This window comes from Neovison vison, chromosome 1 (genome assembly GCF_020171115.1).
Source record: "Neovison vison isolate M4711 chromosome 1, ASM_NN_V1, whole genome shotgun sequence".
In the NCBI taxonomy this organism is placed as follows: domain Eukaryota; kingdom Metazoa; phylum Chordata; class Mammalia; order Carnivora; family Mustelidae; genus Neogale; species Neogale vison.
Window position 1 is genome coordinate 3,194,978 of NC_058091.1, and position 21,088 is coordinate 3,216,065.

Here is a 21,088-nt window from a genome sequence, read left to right on the forward strand (position 1 = left end):
AATCTGGTGCGGAGAGCACTGTTGATCTGCTCCTTCGTGAGGGTACGGATCCCCGCCAGGCTGCTCCCCTGAGGGTACGGATCTAGAACAGTGGCTCCCGAGCCTCGTGCGTCCCGGCGGCGTCCGTCCCATCAAGCCCGTCTTACACATGCCCCGTCTGTTGCTGGAGGCTTCCAGGCGGAGCCCTGCTCCTGGTCATAGTGTAAGGAGTCGTCGACATTCACATCCTATCCTGTTGTCCCTTCCAGCCGGCTGCTGTCCCTTCACACTGAGAGGCGGGAGCCGAGGACCAGCGTTGCTGACTCTGAGAAGCAGCGCGGATTCCTGGGAGCAGATGAGCGATGACCCAGCGGAAGGCAGAGGGGAGTCCTGCCGCGCAGCAGGTACGCGGGGTCCCCGCCGTGACGCCCCAGCCCTCGGGCTCGTCCCACCCTTCCTCTGTATCCTCACCTCCTCCAGGGCGGGGTCTTCTCGACAAAGTACCCACAAAAAGTGTCCAGGACGGAAAAGATAGGAGGGTTCTCAGTGTAGAATAGTGTTCTGGAAATGGTAGGCTTACTGAATTTTCCAGAACACCTGCATGGCTTTTCTTTCACTTCTTTTTTCTATTTAGCCTCTTTTATTTTTTGAAGTTAAGTCAGACGTCTTCTTGATTAATACCGCTGCCCAATTAGTACTTTAATATTACGGCGAAGAATAACGTCCCTAATCACTATCAAGCACGGGCATTTTCAACGCGAAAATCATTTACATACATTTATCTGATGGTTTTTATGGCAGAACAAAATATCCAGCAAAGAGTTCCTAATTTACTTGACCTTTTTCGGGAAATGGGACTATTAAAACCTCAGAGGCAAAGTTCCTTCAATACAAAAGCAGAGTTTCTAAAGCAGAGAAGCTGGTAGCTATGCTGAAAAGAGACGAGCTGGTGTGTTTAGCGTGTTTGTGACATGGAACTCATAACTTCGTAGCTGCTCGTTTTGTATATTTATAAAACCAAAAGGACTTTGCGTCGGGCCGCGGAGAGCTTCATTTTGCTGCAAGCGTGGCTCACGTGGCCGTGGCCGTTCATTCTTCTGTAAATATCCGTAGCCGACACAAGTTTGATTCTTGGTTCCGGGTTCCATGTGCACGGGGAACGGACAGTGAGCGAGCTAGAATGGGAGCCTGTGCAGATGGATCCACGCTGTGAAGGGTGTGGGAAGAGCGAAGCCGGCGGGGGCCTCTCGGAGACCACACGTGACTTCAGCGGTGACATGTCAGCCTACATCGCTCTTTCGTGAGGACCAGGAGGAAGAGCTCCTGGGCAGGCCCGGGAAGGGGGAGGCAAGTCTGAGCTGCGAAGGTCAGGCGGCCAACATGCAGTACAGGGCAGCGTGGGGGAGAGCAGGACGCAGGGGCAGATAGGAGCAGGGTCAGAAGGTCCTTGGAGGCCATGGGCTTGGGTCCCCACGTGTTAGGGAAGCATGAGAGAATGTGAAGAGTGATATGATCCATTCGTAATTAGGAAGACCCCCGGGTCTCCATGAAGGAAGCTACCGGGAGCAGGTGAGGAGGCAGAGCCTGAATGAAGGCGGACAGGTGGCGCGGCTGGGGCGTGGGGGCAGCATGAGCTCGGGGAAGTGGCAGGGGATTCCCCCTTGGAAGACACCGTTGGCGAGTCTAGCTGGTTGACTGGACGGAAGTACAAGGAGGGAGGGAGAAGGCAGAGTCCCGGCTGACTGGTCTGTTTGGGTCTGGTTTTCTGTTCCGGGTGCATTTGTCCAGATGGGCAGGGCGGGGGAGATGCGGCGTGCACGCGGGGGACACGGGGACTGTGTTTTGGACACACCAAGAGTGAGAAGCCAAGTACCCCAGAGCCACGGAGGGGCCAGTGGACTGCGTGGCTGTGGTGCTCGGGGGACACGTACGGCTGGGATACTTTGGGATCGTAGACGGGTGTGGCATTCAAAATCTGTGTGCTGCTTGAGACCTTCTAGGGAGCACCGCCAGGGGACCCCTGAGAAACGGGCCCGTTCGGGGACTGAGGCACTGCCAGCATGGGTCCCCTAGGGGGAGGAGGAGGCTAGGGGAGGAGGATGCTGGGTTAAAATGGTCCAGGAACCAAGAGGTGAAAGTGTCTCAAAGAGAAATCCAACGACTGGCAAACACACAGGAGAGCTGGTGGCAGGACGTGGGGGTGAGGATCCCGTGGGGACCGGTGACCTTGACAGGGGCCCTTCAGTGCAGGAGCCGAAGGAGAGCCTGAGAGTCCCCAGGGCAGAAGGGCAGGAGGAACGGAGGCAGAACGTGTCCGTGAGCTTCATGGTGCAGAACAAGGGGTTGGATGACAGTGGACAGCGCAGATGGGGGTCAGGATGTCTGTCTGTTTTTGTTTCTGAATCTGGGGCAGGACAGATCGACAGAACCCTACCAGCAGCAAACAGTGACATCTTACAGCCAGGGCAGATTTTCCCCGTCTGTGGGAGGATCAAGAGCAAAATCAGCACCTTCTGTTCAGCCTTGATCAGAGGAAAAGGCAGCTCCTGCCTCCTGTCCAGATGCCGTAAGGGGAGAAAGAGCCTAGGAAGTTGCGCGCGCGGACGCGCGTGGACACACACACACACACACACATGCACACACACACACAGAGTTCAGTTCCTGTGTCAACCTGAATTCCGGTGTGAAACCAATACAAATGTCCTCACATTACCGGTGGCCACACTTGCTGAGTGGCAACTGATGGGACAGCAGAGAAGTGGACGCTTTCCACTGCTGCTCCCCATCGTAAGGGAAAGGGTATTTTTAAAGGAAGATTAGCATGGGCAAGGAGGAGAAATTTGTGGGAGAAGGGAACAGAGCAGACTGGCAAGAGGTTGGACTAAAATCTGAATGAACTGTAACCCAAACATGGTGAAAGCAAGATCGCGCATTTGAAGAATTAGGAAACATTAAAGCTAGGTCGCCCATGAGCCCGGAAGAGGGGAGCATCATTGACCACTACTAACCAGGACTTCATGAAAGAAAGAAAGGAAACTCTAAAAATACAGTAAAGGTGGCTCCAAGAAATCCCATTTCAGAATTTCATTTGTGATTCAACTCTTTGCAGACCTGAACAGGATTTCCTTGAAACAGGTTGTTTGGTAATTTACAAGGGAGCTGTCCACCTGCGACACTTTGAGACGTGAATTTTAAGGCTCAGGGAAGGTAGCTTCCTACACCGTGGAAGAACTTTGAGTCCCACTTCAGCCCTCGTGGGACCTCAGTGAGCAGGGGTGGGGTGGAGCACCCAGGGACTTAGTTCTTCAGCAACTCCCACTCGGGAGCGGGACCAGGGCAGGGCTAGGGGAGCCGCTGCAGCACCCGGCTCAGGTCCGGGATCCCAAACCTGATGTTAGGTCATGGTTACCATCAGCATCGCCTCAGCCACATCCAGGATCAAAGAGGATTCCCTGGACTTCCCCAGGAATTCCCATAATTTTAAGACTATTGTTTCCACGGGAAAATATTTTCTGAGTTTGAAGCAGCTGGCTTTCAGATCACAACTTTTGTATGCTAGCATCCCTGGGGAGGACGACAGGGTTAACATTTTCCAAAAACTTCAGTAAATTCTTAATCACCTACTCTGATAGGGAGAGCCCTGAGTTAAGTCTAAGAAGAATGTGTCATCTTGGAAAAACCCTTGTGAAAAATCTGCTTTTCCTTGAATGAAACCATGTAAAACTGTTATTCACAACCCTTTTTCTCCCTAAAGTCTAAATGGCAAATGAAGATAGGATTTTAATATCCTTCATACTAGTTCCCAGAAGATTCTGTTATTAGATAATGAGAATTAAGAGCCCTCCAAGATTCCCTTTTTATCCTGGCTGACAGGAGGCTCCTAGAAAAATGTGTTCTCTTAACTGCAGTTTGAACAGGGAGGAATGTCAACCCTGAGGACGACGAGAACCATTAGGATGGGACGCAGGGTAGAGGGGGTGGGACAGTGACTTTGACTCCATTTCCAATCCCTGGATCTAGCTGAGTGGGGTCAGAAACTATACTGTACCAATTACCTTACGGGACATCAGACTTAAGTACTTGATAGAACACTAATTCATTGACTCATAATGGCAGTAAGCCCTGCCTAAGAGCCAGAAAGCTCCTGCCTGGGACCCATGGAAAACTCCTTCCTGATACTGAGACGTCTCAAAAGCCAATACGTCATCAGAAGGCTGCTTGGGGAGCGCAGAATGAGGGCGAACGGAAACAAGTGACGGGTGTTTCATTCAGACCAAACTAACATCCCTGAGGTCCTCTTGTTGCCCGGCTGGGGACGTTTTGCTGGTGGTAGAAATGCTTCTGCTTCTCCGACTCTACCCCTTCTTCTCTGTGCAGAGTCATGCGCGTTGCTAGAATGTGCTTTTCTGGAACCACTACACCATGTCAGCCCCTCTCTGAGTTTTCCTGCGATGTGTTTCCACCACTGATGTTATTAGTGTTGTGTACCAGGAACACTTCCTTCACCTCCAAGTTCTTGGAGGGGCATGGCCCTGTCCGCTCTTCCTTCTCTCTGGTCATTACCTGTGTTACCAGAAGCAATCTCAGTGTGAATCCAAATGAATAAAAATCTTCCATCTTCAAATGAAGCCTCCATCCTTCAGCAAAGGACTGCTTTAGTTATTATAGTCACTGTGCAAAGGCAATTGTCATATTTTTAAAGTTAGGGAATCTTTTTAAAAAATAGACTCTGTACCTTGCCTTTCATCAAAATTACCTATATCCTAAATGATAACAGCCATCTTATATTTCAGATGAATTACAACCAGAAGCTGTAGATGAATCATTTTCCAGCTAAAAGTCCCGTTACTGTTAGTTATATGTGATGTAATACAATTTTGTCATATCAAATTATTTGAACAATCCCTTGAATTCATGGAATTTGTCGTACCACCCCAAAAAGTATTTTTTGAAGACCTGCACGGGATTTGGTGCCATGCTAGTACTATAGGAAACATAACAAAGTCAAAAGCAGCATTTCTGGTTTAAAAGGTTTTGCCTTTGAAACGTCCACAAGAATCCCTGAGTCCTGTCCCCAGGGGCACCATCGTGGGGCTGGGGATGTGCTGGACACTGGGATGCAGGGGAGCCACCTGCTGTGAGACGGAGGTTTGCCCTTGACATGTGGCCACAAGGACAGCAGGGTCTGCAGTAGAAAGGGGATGCCCTTTGAAAGGAAAGAATTTAACAGGCACAGACAGAATCGGGTTAACCTAGAGAGCGAGGGAACCGCGGACACACACTACAATCATGTGTGTGGCTATGGACTTCCTGCAGCCGGGGCCGGGGTTAACTGGCTGTGTTTTTCTACAGGGTGTCTGTTCCTCTTCCTTGACCCGAAGTGTGGGATGGTCAAGCTCATCATTAGGAGAGGTGTTTCCGTGCATCTGCTTGGTTTTGCGTCTCTTTGTGTATTTATTTAACCTCAGACTCTTCTCATAGAGATTGAAAACAGGGGTATTTCCTGTTTTGTGAAACCTGTTTACAAAACCTAATCCACAGGGTTTTTTTGCTGTCCATCCAATCCCATTGGTTTCACTTCCCTCCTCAACAGTCACCACGTTGGTGAATTTGCAGGTGGGGTAGGGAGGACAGACGTCCCTGACAAACAGCGTCCGGTGTGTAAACTCTGTGTGAACTCTTCTTGGAAAGGAGCCCATTCAAGGAAAACCAGGGTTTCAGGGAAGTTTCCGCCCCTATTGTTTCTGCTGCCAGCTTTCCTTGAAGTCACCCTGCCCACACACCCGCTCCCTCTTCGACGGAGCGATGGTGGGTGTTGGTTCGCTGACAGTGGTCATGGGTGACCCTGGGCTCCTTCCCCCACTCTTTCCCGGTCCCCGTGCTACTGCCCCATTCTCTGAAGGAGCAAAGCTGGTCCCTCCAGAGCTGTCACCATTGTGTGCGTCTGTTCATTGGGCAGTGGGCGTTGCTCAAGGACCACAGCCAACAACACCCACAGTGTTGGCTTGAGTCCGTTCCCAAACGTATACGGGGTTTCTCTGCGAGGGACAACACCGTGCTGTGTGTGACCGTGCTGCAGCTGAGTTTACTCTCTCCTTGGTGCACGTGTGAGAGTGTGTTTGGGTGTGAGAGAAAATGCCAGAAGCTGTGTGTGCCATGACTTGGCGACTCCTGTAACCGAGGGCTCCGTCCGTTCGGGTGATCTGATTTGGGGACATGAGGAATCACACCCTCACTGCGATGGGACTAGCCGCCACCACTACTTCTTAGAGAAATTCAAGGGCTTTGAAAACAAGGAGAGATGGGCTGGATGGGCGCCAGTCAGCTTCTCAGTTCCCACGCCATCCCGTGGCCATGCGCAGGGGTCAGGCAGAGGGCACCCGAGGGAGTGAGGGGCGGCTGCCGGGCGGAGAGATGGTCAGGCGGAGCACAACGGGGAGATGGGCGTTCCCATGGAAGGTCAAATCACATTTTATGGCTTTTGGCCTAAGCCCGAGATTTACAGAGCAAAGAGCAAGGTACAGCATGATCTTGGAGTAACAGCAAATTGGACGGTTGCGGGCGTTCAAACGAGTAATATTTCGTATCTGTGGTCCCAAAAGAGCATCACATCAGCGTCTGTGTTGCTGTAACTTCTTTTGTTCTGCCTGCCGTGCCTGGCGTGCCCGCAGGAAGCGAGGACAACAGCTCCATCAGCCCCACATTCCAACCGCAGAGCCCCGGGTCGGGTGTAAGACAGGACGACCGTAGCCCACACTGCGAACCCACACTGCGCCCCTCGGGGAGGGGATACACTTTGTCTGATCAGAAGTAATGATCTGCAAGGTCACAAACAACCCGCCAGCCCGGTCCTTCCGGCCAGCACAACCTTCCCCTCTCCAAAGGGGGCTGGTGTTTTGTGCGTAAGTGAAGGAAGCCCTTGACTTCTCAAAGACTCCCTCAGATTTGTCTGGAGGATTTCAGGTCGCGTGGCCACGCTGACGAGCCGTGGGCTTCCCGGTGTTTAGGGGCTACCGAAGATTTCTGCAGGGGGTTCTCGTCAATCTGTTTATTTTCAGGGTCTGACCTTTCCTGGGGCAAGTCCCGGGCCGGGGGTTTAGATCCCGTGGAGTGAGGCTATCCGAGTCCCCGTGTTCACGGGTTTCTGGCACAGATCAGAGAAAGAGGGAGCACATCATGGTAGCGAGCTGGGAGCAGGGCTCCTTCCCCGGATGACGGATGACGTGGAGGCTGCAGCTCCCTCGAGGGGGAGAGGCCCGCCGCCGGCTCCGGTTTCCCAGTGCATGACTGACAGCTGCCTTTGTCTCGTTTCGCTTTTCACTCCTTTGAATCTTGCAGGGCCTGTCGGCTCAGCACATTCACCAGCCCGCCTCACGCCGTCACTCTCCCACGGCAATTAGTGGATCCGAACACGTCTCTGTCTGGGCACTCAGTAGATTTCGGAAATGTTCCTGCACAGGTCCCCCCGCTATGCCGGGTTTGTGTGTATGCGTGTCCCCTAGAAGGGCAGCGTCTTTCCACAGATGCGTGTGGTTGCTGGCCATCCAGGTCATGGAGGGATGCTGCCAGCCCACGTGCTGGAGATTAGAATCAGTCCCTTAGGGTCCGCTGGGAGGTCCTTATTCAGGCAAAAAGCCCATTGACGTCAGTATCCAGGGAACGTGCTCTGGCTTCATTGTAAGTGAAACGTGGTCACTGTCACAGGGAAATGGGTGAAGGGCACAGTGTCCGTGGAAAACTGCCTTTGAAAAATGTACCTATTTTCTGCTTTGCCTGGTTTTCCTTTGCCCTTAGTTGCACAGGGACCTTACTCCAAAGCGGATTCTGCCTCGGGGCACATTCTGAATTCACCCAACCTTGACCCTGGCCCTGAGTAGCTCCACCCATCAGGGGCTCAAGTGCTGTTTGCCCGTGATAGAAGGTATACCTTACTCCTGACACAGCTGATCGGCCCCACTCTGCCCTCCCCCATGCACTGGCTCTGAGGGACCCAGGGTCACGCTGCCCAAACCTCCCCCCACGGCGTCCTCTTTATGGCTCGTGATGACCTTCAGCTTGCAGAATCTCTCTCTCGTAGTCTCTCCGGCGGTCATTCTCCAAGACCACCTCCAGTCCATGAAGTCTTCCCAAAGCCCACTCCATACACACACGCACACATACATGTGCACACACATGTGTACATGCACACACAGGAACCCACCTGCACACACACAGTCAAGGGGACACACATGCAGGAAGAGTGGATCATTCTCCTCTCCAGAATGTGACTTTTGGGAGGGCAGAGGCGATCTTATTGACTTCTGTATATAACCAAGCACGGTGTCAGAACATGTTAGAAATTCAACAAAGCAAGTTTCGGAGCATCAGAGAAAACTGTGCCATCCAAGCTTGGATCGGTACAGAACTGCCCACTGTCCAGCATTCCCAGAAGTCTCCGGAAAACATGCAAAGGCTAGTGACAGTGACTCATTGTGTTGTTGGCTTTTTGGTTCTGTACACCATGAGAGAAGAAGGAGAAACACCTGCAGAAAGCTCGGGGCCACTCAGACGGCGGTGGCTTCCCTGTATTCCTAGGCGTTCACTCCCAGACTTCTGAAGTCAGCACCTTCGTTTGAACAACATACCACTCGTTCTGTCTGCCTGGAACAGAGCGATGCTTTAGAATGACCTGTTCATTCCACACATGCAGGACATCGCACTGGGCAACTCTAACCTCTGAGGCACAAAAGAATTCAGTTCTACAAATGGGACCTCTGTCCCTGTCCTCCTGGCTAGAACACTGACAGAATGCCAGTGTCACACAAAACAAGTCGAGGAGCTACGGTTTCCCAGCCTGGGCTGCCGACCGCCTTGCCTCACTAAACGCTTCAAACCTGTCGCTTTCACTCACTGGCGTCCAGTTACGAAACCATCAGCAGGATGACCTCACCCTCTAAGGGAAAGACTCAGATAAATACTAAACAGTAACTTTTCCTCAGAGGTCCTTCGAGGGGGACAAAGACACTAGTAAGTTGAATGATTTAAATGTTATTTTGAGAGCAAAGATGAGCCAGTGACAAAATACTTCTTCTGATGGCACACTTGCTAAATGCACGTGGAAGGTAGGATTCCATTCTGGGCACGACTGGGCTCCAAGCATGATCCTTCTAAAGCTTGCTATAAAACTGCATAGGATGGGGGAGGGCGTGCCTGGGGCCTCAGTTGGTTGGGCATCCCGCTCTGGATTTTGGCTTCGATCATGATCCTGGGGTCATGAGATGGAGCCCTGGGTCAGGCTCCAGCTAGGGCTTCACATCCGTGGCAGAGCCTGCTTGAGAGTCTCTCTCTCCCTCTCTCTTTGTCCCTTCCCCATTGTGCACACGTGTGTCCCTGCTCTCTCTCTCTCTCTCTCCAAAATAAATAAATAAAATCCTTAGAACTGTATAGGATGTACCATGTAATCTGCCACGAAAGATAATATTTTAAAAGATTTTATTTATTTATTTGACAGAAAGATCACAAGTAGGCAGAGAGGCAGGCAGGGGGTGGGGCAGGGGAAGCAGGCTCCCTGCCGAGCAGAGAGCCCGATGTGGGGCTCGATCCCAGGACCCTGAGATCATGACCAGAGCTGAAGGCAGAGGCTTAACCCACTGAGCCACCCAGGCGACCCTGCAGTGAAAGATAATTTAAATTTGAATCAAACTATCCAATTCTTTCCAATCCCCGATGCATATAATATATTGAGTAATAAGAGGTATTTTCATTTTCTTCCCACCCTCTGATTTCTTATATTCGATATAATGTTCCCTCAAAAAGGTACTGTGTGTAAACACGTACTGTGTATGTGCTAATGTCAGCAGACTCTAAGTGAGGTTATATTTTTTAGCAACAGCTTTATTGAGGTATAATTCACCCGTTAGAAACACAGAACTCCATGGGTTTTGCCATATTCATGGGTACATACAGCCACCAGCAGTGGATTTTAGAACACTTTTATTACTTCAGAAAGAAACCTCATGCTCTTTGCTCTGTACCATATCCACCTGCCCCTCCCCCTCCCACATTCTTGAACAACCATGAATCTGATCTGTCTCTATCGATTTTCTTATCCTGGACTGTCGTGTGAATGGAATGACATCATGCGTGTCTTTTCTGTCTGGCTTCTTTCACTGAACATAACGTTCTCCACGCTGTAGCAGGTGTCACTTCTGCATTCCCTTTTGTGGATGAGCAATTCCCCATTTCTTGGATATGCCATGTTTTGTCTGTTCATTCACCAACTGAGGGACATTGGGTTATTTCCAGCTTTGGGCAATGGTGAATGATGCTGTTGGAAACTTCGTGTTCAGTGATTGACTTCACTGATTTCCTAGACTGTCTTTCTTTTCTCCATTTTCATAATCTTCACTCTGATACTTGTGATTCCCTTCCTTCTTCCAATGCAGTTGGCTCTTCTTTTTCCTGTGTCTTAAAGGGAAGCTTAGGTTATTGATTTGAGACCTTTCTGCTTTATTGATCTAGGCATTTGCAGCTATAAATTTCCCTCCAAGCCCTGCAGTAGCTGCATCTGTTAAGTTTTGATGTGTTATATCTTTATTTCCATTCATCTGGAAGTATTTTATGATTTCCCTTTTATTTCTTCTTTGACTCCTTGGTTGTTTGGGATTGTGTTGTTTATTTTTCTCCTATTTGTGAATTTTCCAAATTTCTCCATGTTATTGATTTCTAATTTTATCCCATCATGGCCAGAGAAAATGCTTTCTGTCATTTTTATTCATTTTATTCTTTTGAAGTCACTGAGGTTGTCTTATGGCCTAGCAGATGGTCCGTCCTGCAGAATGTTTCAAGTGCCCTTGAGAAGACTGTTCTCTGCTGCCATTAGGAGGAGTGTTCTGTACTTACGGGTTAGATCGAGTTGGCTTATACTGTTGGTTTATACTGTTATAGAAGAATAACAGTATAACAAATCCCTTGTTGATTTTCTGTCTCATTATTCTATCCATCATTGAAATTGGGGTATTGGGGGCGCCTGGGTGGCTCAGTTGGTTGAGCAACTGCCTTCGGTTCAGGTCATGATCCCAGACTTCTGGGATCGAGTCCCGCATCAGGCTCCCAGCACCTTGGGGAGTCTGCTTCTCCCTCTGACCTTCTCCTGTCTCATGCTCTCTCTCACTCATTCTCTCTCAAATAAATAAATAAAATCTTAAAAAAAAAAAGAAAAGAAAAGAAATTGGGGTATTGAACTTTCTAACTATTATTGTTGAATTTTCCATTTTTGTCTTCAATTCTGTCAGTTTTTGCTTCATGTATTTCCGTGCTCTGTTGTTGGATGCCTATGTCTTTGTAATTGTTTCAGCTTTCTGATGGCTTGACCTTTCCACCATTATAAAATGTCCCTCTTAATCTCTACAGATATTTTGTTGTTATTCTTGTTTTAAAGTATATTTTGTCTGATATTATTATAGTTATTTCTACTTTCCTGTGGTAGCTGTTTGCCTGATGTGTCTTTTTGAGTCTCTTTCACTTTAAACCTATTTGTATCTGAATTGAAAGTGTGTCCTCTGTAGACAAAGAATAGTTGAATCATGTTTTGTTTGTATTTCTGTGTATTCTAACAATCTCTGCCTTTTGGTGGATTGTTTAATCTATTTACATTTAATGTGATTATTTATATAGTTGGATTTATGCCTATGATTTCCCCTTTTGTTTTCATATATCTCATGTCTCTTTTGTCTATTCCTCTTTTTCTGTCCTCTTTGACATTGAGTGAATATTTTCTGTTTTTTAATGATTTTATTTACTTATTATATATAGAGAGAGAGCATGAGTGGAGGGGAGGGGCAGAGAGAGAGACAGAGAGAGGGAGAATCAGATTGCCCCAATTGCAGGCAGCCCCATGCAGGACTCAAAGCAAAGACCCCAAGATCATGACCTGAGCCAAACCAGATACTTAACTGACTGAGCCAGCCAGGCACTCCAGAGAAAATATTTTCTCATGTAGAATTTTAATTTCATTAAATTAATTTTAATTTCACTAGTGATTATTTTCACTCCATATTTTGGCTTTATGATATCAAACCTATTGATTTTTCTACTGTATCAGGCTATGTGTCTCATTTATAATTACAAGTAGTATTCTCTCTATATGGTCCCAGTCTAAGTTGCCTGCCTTCTTCTTTGATAATAGCCATTATTAGGATAGTTCCAATTTTTATTTTTTATAACACTGGGAAAGCAACCAGAATTTAAGGCTTGACATAATGTCTCTGCACACAGAGGAGATTCCCCAGTAGATCCCAGGAGTCCCCTGATTCTCCTGTGATTTCTCAACCAAAGGTGCCTTGCTAACTAGTGGTATTATCAGGTAATCTCTTTGGTGTTTAAGAGAGGCATGCATATCCCTTAAAATTCAGTTAGATACAAAGGAAACATGGGTGGGGATTAATAATAGGAAATTGGAGAGCTGGGAGCGGTGGAGAGGGATTCACTTCATGAGACTAAATTTATAAAGCCACACCTGAAGAATAAAATGACTCTCTTAGGTGCTTATTTTCAAGGGCTGATAGGAACCAATACTCAATGCTCTCAGCAGGAATAGTGACTGAGTAAGACTGGCATGTTTTCTTTTTATCTTTTCCTCTCTTGATACAATTTTTTTTATTGCGGTAAAATATACATATCATAAAATTTACCATTTCAGCCACTCTGAATAGCATTCCATTTTAAGTATACACTGCACTTTGTTTATCCATTCATCCATCAGCCGACATCTGGGTAGTTTCTGCCTTTTGGCTATTGACTGCTATAAGCATAGGTGCACAAATGTCTGTTTAAACCACTGTGTCTGCTTCTTCTGGACACACATACACAGAAGTGAAACTGTTTAAAGTCTTGAGAAATTGCCATGTCATTTTCCAACGTAGTTGCATCATTTTACGTTTCCACCAGCCAAGACCAGAGGCTCCAATTTCTCTGCATCCTTGTCAACAGTTGCTGTTTTCTGTGGTTTGTTTTTGTTTTTGTTTGTTTGCTTGTTTTGTTTGATGATAACTGTCCTAATCAATGTAAAGTGGTCACTATATTTTTGAGTTACTTTTTAGTGGTTGCTCTACCATTTACCATATACATGTTAACTTCTCAGAGCAGCTTCAAATTTATGCTAACTTAATTCCTGTGACATATAGGACTGTCACTCCTATATAGCTCTGTTCCCTTTCCACCTCTTTTGTGGTATCATTATATGTATTACATCTATTGTATTACAAACTCAAACACACGTTCTTATAATTATTACTTTACCATCATCATTTCCTTGGCAATTATAGCTCTTCCCCTACTCATTTCCTTTGTGCTATTGTTGGCAAATATATTATGGTTCTATTATATTTCTATATGTTATAGGTCCAACACCACATTGTGTACCTATTATTTTATAAAACTATTTTATGCAACTGCTTTTTAGGTGAGCCAAGAAAGGAGAAAAATATTCATTATAGTGTCTTTTACAGCTGTACAACTACTTCTATCAGTGGTTTTTGCTTATGTGTATTAGAATCATAGTATTCTGCCTCAAGAACTTTCTTCAGTATTTTTCATTAAATGGGTCTTGTAGCAACAAATATCTCAGTCTTTGCTTTGGGAAAAGTCTTAACTTTCTCTTTATTTTTGAAGTATACCGTTGCTGGGAATAGAATTTTGTTGACAGTTTTGTTTTCTTTCAAGAAATTAGAGTATGTTATTCCACTGCCTTCTGGCCTCCATTGTTTTGGCTGAGAAGTCAGCTGTTAACTTGCTGGGGTTCCCTTACATGTGTGTTGTTCTTCTGTTACTTTGAAGATTTTCTCCTTTTCCTTGACATTTAACATTTTTAGTATGATATGTCCATTTGTGGGTCTCTGAGTTTATCAGATCTGGAATTCATTGAGCTTTCTAGGTATATAGATAATTGGTTATTGTTTTTGAATAAATTGGGTAAGTTTTAGTCATTATTAATTTGAATTATTTTTTCTTCACTTTTCTGTCTTTCTGGCACTTCCTTTGTATGTTGGTGTGCTTAATGATCGCTCACTTTTCTTGGAGGCTCTGTTCATTTTTCCGTTTTCTTTTCTTCCTCTCTCTTCTTCAGCTTGAAAACCTCTATCAGCCTGTAAAATGTTGAGTTTCTGAATTCTTGCTCCCGCCAGGTTGTAGGTCCCTATCCAAGTTTTTATCATGCTTTTCACCATCCTCATTTCCACCTGGTTCTTTTCCATGGTTTCTCTTCCTTTATTGATACTCTTGTGATGCAACGTCATCACAACTTCCTGTACTTCCTCAGCCATGGTGTCCTGTAGTTCCGTGGACATACTTATGGCTACTTTGAAATACTGCATTAACTCTGACACCGGGGTGTTCTTACCAGCACTTTCTGCTCCCTGTACATTGTCCGCTTTCCCTCCCCTTCCCCATCCCCAGGACATGGGTTATACTTTCCTGTTTTCCTACACGCCTCACAGCTTTTTGTTGGAAACTGGATATTTCAGATAATATATTATAGGAACTCAATACTGATCCTCCCCCTGCCCAGGGCCTGTTATCATATTTGCTTGTTTATTTGTTCTTATTGTTATTGGTTGCATTATTTTAGTGACACCTGTTCTCTCTCTCTCTCTCTTTCTCTCACACACGCACACACACACACATAGAGTACAAGCCTCTGCTAAGTCTCCTTAGAGAGAGACCACACAGCTCTTGGTGTGCCGTCACCCCGGGGGGCAGTGGTGCTGGTGGGGCCCTTTTCCTGCTTTTCTTGTCCACCCGTAGCTGTTAGACTACACTAGTGCCTTGCTGGCTGGTTGCTCAGTTGTTTTCAACAATGCCCTGGGGCACAAATTGCTTCACAAACTAATCCAATCAAATTCTGGCTCCTTTAAAGGAAAAGTTTCTGAGGTCATGTTTGATATTCTGACCCTAGGAGGGCTCCCGCCAGCTGCCTTATTTCCTGGTTCCCTCCCGCAGGCTAGCCAGCTGTAGACTAGGCTGTGTCTTCATTAAAATCATGAATGTCCCCCCAGTTACCTCTCACCACAACCTCTACCAGTCTTGAGCGTGCCCCCACACATCCCCAGGCCCTGCTGCAGATGAAGTCAGTGCCTTGGCCAGAGACAGGAGCCATGTGGCTTAGGTCTGCTTCTCTCCCCAGTTCGATCTCTGAGCCCAGGGCTCAGAGGCTGATGGTGGGACAGTGGTGAGCTTCTCTCTGAGTAATACCTCCGCTCTGGCAGCTGTGAGCTTGTGGGAGGGGAGGTGTGGAGGGCAGGCAGGGGGTCCCCCTTGCTTGCCTTTCCTGGTCTGGAACCACCCCTTTCCAGCTAGAGGAGGGCAGCTGGGCCCAGTGCTCTCAGCCTGCCATGTGCGAGGTAGATAAAGCCTGTGTCCCATGGGAAGGTCTGGGCAAAAGGAAGGAGACCGCCTCTAAGCTGCACTCACCTGGGCAGCTGGGAGCAGAATGGGAAACCCTCAGGTCCTCCCCTGGGAACAGAAGCTGTGTGACTAGAAGCGGGGGGAGGGGAGCCCTGTGCTCTGGCAGGAGCTGCCCAGGGGGAAGTCTCCACTCCACTGAGCCCGGGACAGAGATGCTACCACAGCCCAAATACCACAGACATGGGCCTTCCCAACAAATTTCCATAGACTTTCTTGAGTAGATGTTCCTTCATTTGGCGTGTGCTCTTTGAACATTTTCCAGAGGCTTTAAATGTTTGGTGTTTTGTAATAGTCTTCGGCTTTCCCGGGAAGGAGGCCACGGAGCCCCTCACGGTGGCGTGCCGGATGGCCATCTTCAATGACACACTGTTAGTGTTATGAATATTGTTTTTCTTACGGGAAAAACCTCTTTTATGTCTCTATATGGAAACATTGTTCACTTCAAGGGAAAATGTGTTACAGAAATGAGGCTGGAAAATAAACATCATTTTTTCATTTACTTCTTTTTCAAATAAAAGATTTATTCCTGGGGGGGTGGTGGGGATTCCATAACTGATCATATTGTGGTCTATGGCAAATGCAGGGAGAAGCTGCCAACTTGAGTACAATTTGTTAAAATTGTACTTTCAGGGAGTTCACATTCTCTGTGAGTAGGTTTGGCTTGGTTTTGTACCGGAGTTTGACTTTGCACCTTCTCTTTACCATCAGTGTTCCATTCTCTCCATCCCCTGGCCCCGATAGTTTAACAACAAACAAAACAAAACCATCCTGCGTTCCCTTTTGACTCAGAGAAGCGTATTGCTGGACAGCAGCTCAGAGAGCTCAGAGTGCAGCTTCCTCCTTTCTCATAAATAAAGACAGACGATCCTCGTGGCCATGCGGTCAAGACCCCCAAGCATCCTGCTCGCCTGTCCCCTGGGCTCCCCTCTGCTCTCCCCTCCACCTGCCACCATTGCAAGAGTCTTTAGACGTGGGATTGAGAAGCAGTGAATTCTAACCTCCAGCACCACTGGATTCAACAGTATTGGTTTTGGACCTGACTGCCTCTCTGTTGGTGGCTATGACTGCCGGCCCCTTCTCCCTGCCTGCCCCTCCCTCCTTCTCCATTTCCCAACACGCTCACTGGAGTGGGCTGCCCTCACCGCCGTGGTTCACATTGCCTTGGCTGCTGTAGTTAAACATAGTACGTATGGCCTGGCAATTGGTTAATTATAAGGTTAAGGGTAATGGTATCGAAAATAAAAGGATTCTCTGCTTCTCTGATTTTGTAAGTTTGTCTCTGTATGGAATTAACTTATGGTGAAATATGCCTGTGCGCTGCCCCCAGAGGCAGGAAGCCTATTATATCAGGAGTCACCTTTTTTCCTGGTTTATATTACACTGTAGTGCCTTGAGTTATGTATTCTCTAACATTATCGCACATGGTGTTGTGTGGTTTTATGAGATGTTTCAACTTGTATCCATTAAAAGTAAAATGTTTACTCCAAACTAGATTTTTCAAATTCAGAATACATTATAGAAAAATCATGTAATAAGTTATTTCATATAATTGTGTATTAGCTGGGGGGGGACTTCTGAAAACTTTTATGAGCATTATGAGAACAGCAGGCATTATTTGAAGTCTGAAAACGATTTAACTGAGGCCCTTGGATGTGTTATTTTGCCTTCTTGCCTGGAGTTTACTGGCCCTAGGAAAAAATTAACCCTGAGAATGAATTTAGTTAATGCCAAGATGTGGAGATTACAGCGCTGTCCTTTTCGATCACGGGGCATTGTCCCAACAAATCAGGTCCCCAGAACCAGTTACTAAATGACTTTTGCAATAGGTGCAGGTTTTAAAACAACAGCAGAAAGAGAAACCGTGATGCTATTGTAAAGGGTTAGACGTGTCTGCTATTCATTTTCTAAAAAAATGCACTGAAGTTGTAAATGTTTCACTTACCTCACGAATTCACGTGATATTCCCCCAAAACAATAAAAATCTGAACTAACCCCTGAGTAGGGATCCACAGCGAAACTGGAATTCGCCATAGCCAGGAAGAAATCACTGATCTCAAGAGGCAACACAGAAAACCGATTAAAGAACATAACATAATGATTTTTTTAAATTACACCGTGACACCTGGAACTAGTACGTCTTTCAGGTTATTTTTATGGCTCTTCAGGCTCGTCTCTCCTCTCTCAGACGTCAGCAGGAGAAGGACTTGCTTCCTGAAAAGCACAGACAGGCTGTGGGCACATCTCCGTGCCTAGACTTGGGTGGGATTTGGAAATAAAAGACAATATTCCACTTCTGGTTGTATTAGACAGTACCTCGGCTTTGTGGAGGAGTTTTACTTCTATCAGGAAGGGAAGGAAGGATCGATGCTCTTTGGCCAAAAGTGCCTACATAATTGTTAGGTACGAATTGTCTCCTAAACATAAAATCTGTGTGAGGTTAGCAGGGCTCGCTTATGGGAAGGGCGTGTTACTGCCCAGAAAAGACTTTCCAGATTAAGGGTCGGAAGAGGAACATTTCTCCAGGTCCGTGATAGCCACGAGGCAGGTAGAAAGACCAGCAGAGGAGGGAGGGATGTGGCTCCTGGGACTGTGTCAGGAAGTGTGTCCAGAGGGGACAGACATGCTCCCTGGGCCAGCGACCCAGAAGCTGGCGCCCAAGGCTGTCAGAGGGAGCACCAGTCTTTGGAATGACCAAATTAGCATGACAGGGGGCCTGCGGGACCTACCCGAATCCTTTCTGCTTTCCCAGGTGCCTGAAAGACATGGTCCTGCCTGTCTCCCCTCACAGCACAGTGATCTGCTGTGAAGTTCTTCCCCAAAGTCCAGCTACGCGCCTTCCATGCCCCTCTCGGCAGGACGCAGACGTGGCTCTCCTGGGAGCGCAGCTGCTGCTGTCCTGGCGTCAGACTCCCCGGTGCTCTCCCAGTGCTCCCTGAGGCTGCGATCTACCAGCATCTCCCCCTCCCTCACGGGGAAGGCAGATCTGGAGCTGGGCTGATGGGAGCCTCGCCTCCCCGCACCCGAACCCCCTCATTGCCTCACAACATTGCCTCCCCCAGCACCTCTGCCTTGGGGGGACTCTAGCGAACCCAGCGCTCCCTGGGCCTGGAGTGGATCCGTATTTGACAGTTAGTTTTGCCTCTAATTAGGTACTTTAGAAAGTCATGTCTTTTAACCTAAAATTAGGGAGCAAAAAAGGACCTGTGCAAAGGATGATTCATGTAAAAACTTCAAGAGATGACATAGGCTGCCTGCTTATCAATTCATTTGGTGTGTGTTCAGAAAGTGTCAAGGATCTAATTAAAATCCGTGAATTCAGTAGGCACGTACTGAGTGCTTGTTGTAGAGCATGAGATAAAACGGTAAACAGGATTGACTCAGAGCTCATAACCCAGTGGGGACACAGGACAAGTCTCCACATGCTCCAGGCCACGTGGGGAGCCCAGCCAGGGGGTGAAGGTGGAAACCGTCCCTGCTGGGGCTCCTGGTGGAGGCTGGAGGCTCAGGGGAGGCCTGCCGAGGGCGCCCGGGGTTGGAAAGAGTGGGGTTGAGCCTTCAGAGGGGGAGGTGAAGGTTTGGAGGAGACCGGAGAGCTCGCGCAGGTGCCTGGGAGGGGCGGGCACTCCGTAAGCCAGAAGCAGTTCTGCACTTGCACGGGCCTGTAGGTGGCCTCATGGAGACCCTCCAGGCATGCCACCAAGTTTGGACGGGCCCCGAAGAGCCAAGAAGGTGGCCCGATCAGACTTGACCATTTGCGGAGATGCCTGGCTTCACAGAGGAGCAGGAGAGGAGGGAGCAGGCCTGAGGCCGGGAGACCCGCAACCGGGCAGGTTGCCGTGGCAGCAATCTGCAAAACACATTTTGTGGGAGAACTCGTGAGGGAACGTGCCAGGAGAATGGCTCTGAACAGGGCAAAGTCAGAGACTGTTCCTTGCCCCAGGAGGAGACCCTGTGCAGGGCAGGAGGCTATAGGGGTGGAGGGGAAGGGGTGTGAGTAACAGTCCCCGAGTAGCCCAGAGTTGGGGCTTGGCCTCTGCCAGTTCTGCTGTGATCATGAGCAAACGTGAGGGTCCCAAAGAGGAGGTGCTCCCCACTCTGTAGCTCAGCCGCCCCACGAGGACAGTCACACGGGGCCTCTGAAAGTGGCGGGGAAAAGAAAGGCAAAGGAAGCCACATTACTGACGAAAGGAAGGCAGGGTGGCCCCATGGATGCCTGGCCACCACCCGCGTCTACTCCCAGGTCAGCAGAGCTGAGACCTGCGGGAGTCTGAGTCCCCCTGCTGTATACTGACCACCCCCCGAGGACACCAAGCACTGGGAGCCTAGTACCATGCCCCCCCCACCCCTACCCCCACCTCCGCCCAGAACCCTGGGGACAATGAAGGGGGAGCCCAAAAGGAACTGCGTGCAGGTGACAGACTCTGCTAAAGACAGTCACCTGGGGACACCTTGGGGGCTCAGACGGTGAAGTGTCTGCCTTCGGCTCAGGTCATGATCCCAGGGCTCTGGGATTGAGTCCCCCATCGGGCTGCTGGCTCAGCGGGACACCTGCTTTTCCCTCTGTCCCTCCCTCTGCTTGTGCCCTCTCTCTCTCTCTCTGACAAACAAATAAATACAATCTTTAAAAAAAGAAAGAAAAAAAAAAGTCAGACAGCCAGGAGGTGGCAAAGCCCATACTTAAAGCCAGCTCTGAGAGATTTTAGGGCTTAGATTAATCCTACGTGAATTCTGCACATGAATTTTCTGTAATTCTACCTGCATCCTGTACGTATCCAGCATGAGCACTGCCCTTAAGGGCTGTTGTTTTTGTTTTTGTTTTTTTTTTGTTGTTGTTGTTGGTTTGTTTAACACATCACTTAAATTTGTTTACGTTTAAAATCATATGATTTGAAATAAAAACAATATTAAAAAAGATATTTTGGAAAGTCTCACTCCTATCACTGCCACCTTCACCATTCTGATCTACGCACGCCCGCGCACACACGCACCTGCACACGCGCGCACGTGCTCTCACTCACTCACCTGTGCACTGAGCACACACACACACTCACACAGAGTCGCACACAGCCAGGGAGAGAGAGAGCAAGCGCCACTTCCATTCATTTCTTGGATAGCTTTACAGAGTTTCTCTATATAATAATGCAAATGTGATTCCGTATTATTTTTTTCTCTTCGTACACAAAATGTAGCTTTCTACATTCGCTGCTCTTCATCCTGCTTTCTTTAAATAACAGTAGGTCCTGGAGAACGTTCTAGACTAGTAAATATTCCATTCCACTGCTTGGCTGCACCCACCGTTATTGGACTCAGTCCACCACGTAGGAGCAAGTGAAGCAGGGCCCACTGGCGCCGCTGAGACGGCTCTGAGCCGGGCCTCCTGCCTCAGCTTCCAGCCCAGGGAAATGCCCGGAGCCGTTGGCGGCATATCTGCGGCTCCAGCAGTCTCCCCAGGAAACCACTCAAGTCCTGGTCCAAATCAGAAAGGGCTGGGATGAACCCGGGCTGTGAGCACCACTGATATTACGCTCTAGCTAATTCTTCAATTTGCATTTTCTTTCCCTCAACTTCCTTTTTTTTTTTTTTTTTTAAGATTTCATTCATTCATTTGAGAGAGAGAGAGCAGAAACAGGGGGAGGGGCAGAGAGAGAAGCAGGCTCCCCACTGAGCA

The 21,088-nt window shown here is 48.0% G+C and overlaps 1 protein-coding gene across 1 annotated transcript in view; it reads left to right on the plus strand.

The window, feature by feature from the left end:
* Nucleotides 1-285: 285 nt before the first annotated feature.
* Nucleotides 286-21,088, plus strand: part of PDE10A (phosphodiesterase 10A) — a 334,248-nt gene continuing 313,445 nt past the window's right edge. The window contains exon 1 of the mRNA XM_044242510.1: nucleotides 286-383. Coding sequence (XP_044098445.1) covers nucleotides 335-383 — 49 coding nt within the window. The 5' untranslated portion in view covers nucleotides 286-334. The remainder of the gene's footprint in view (nucleotides 384-21,088) is intronic.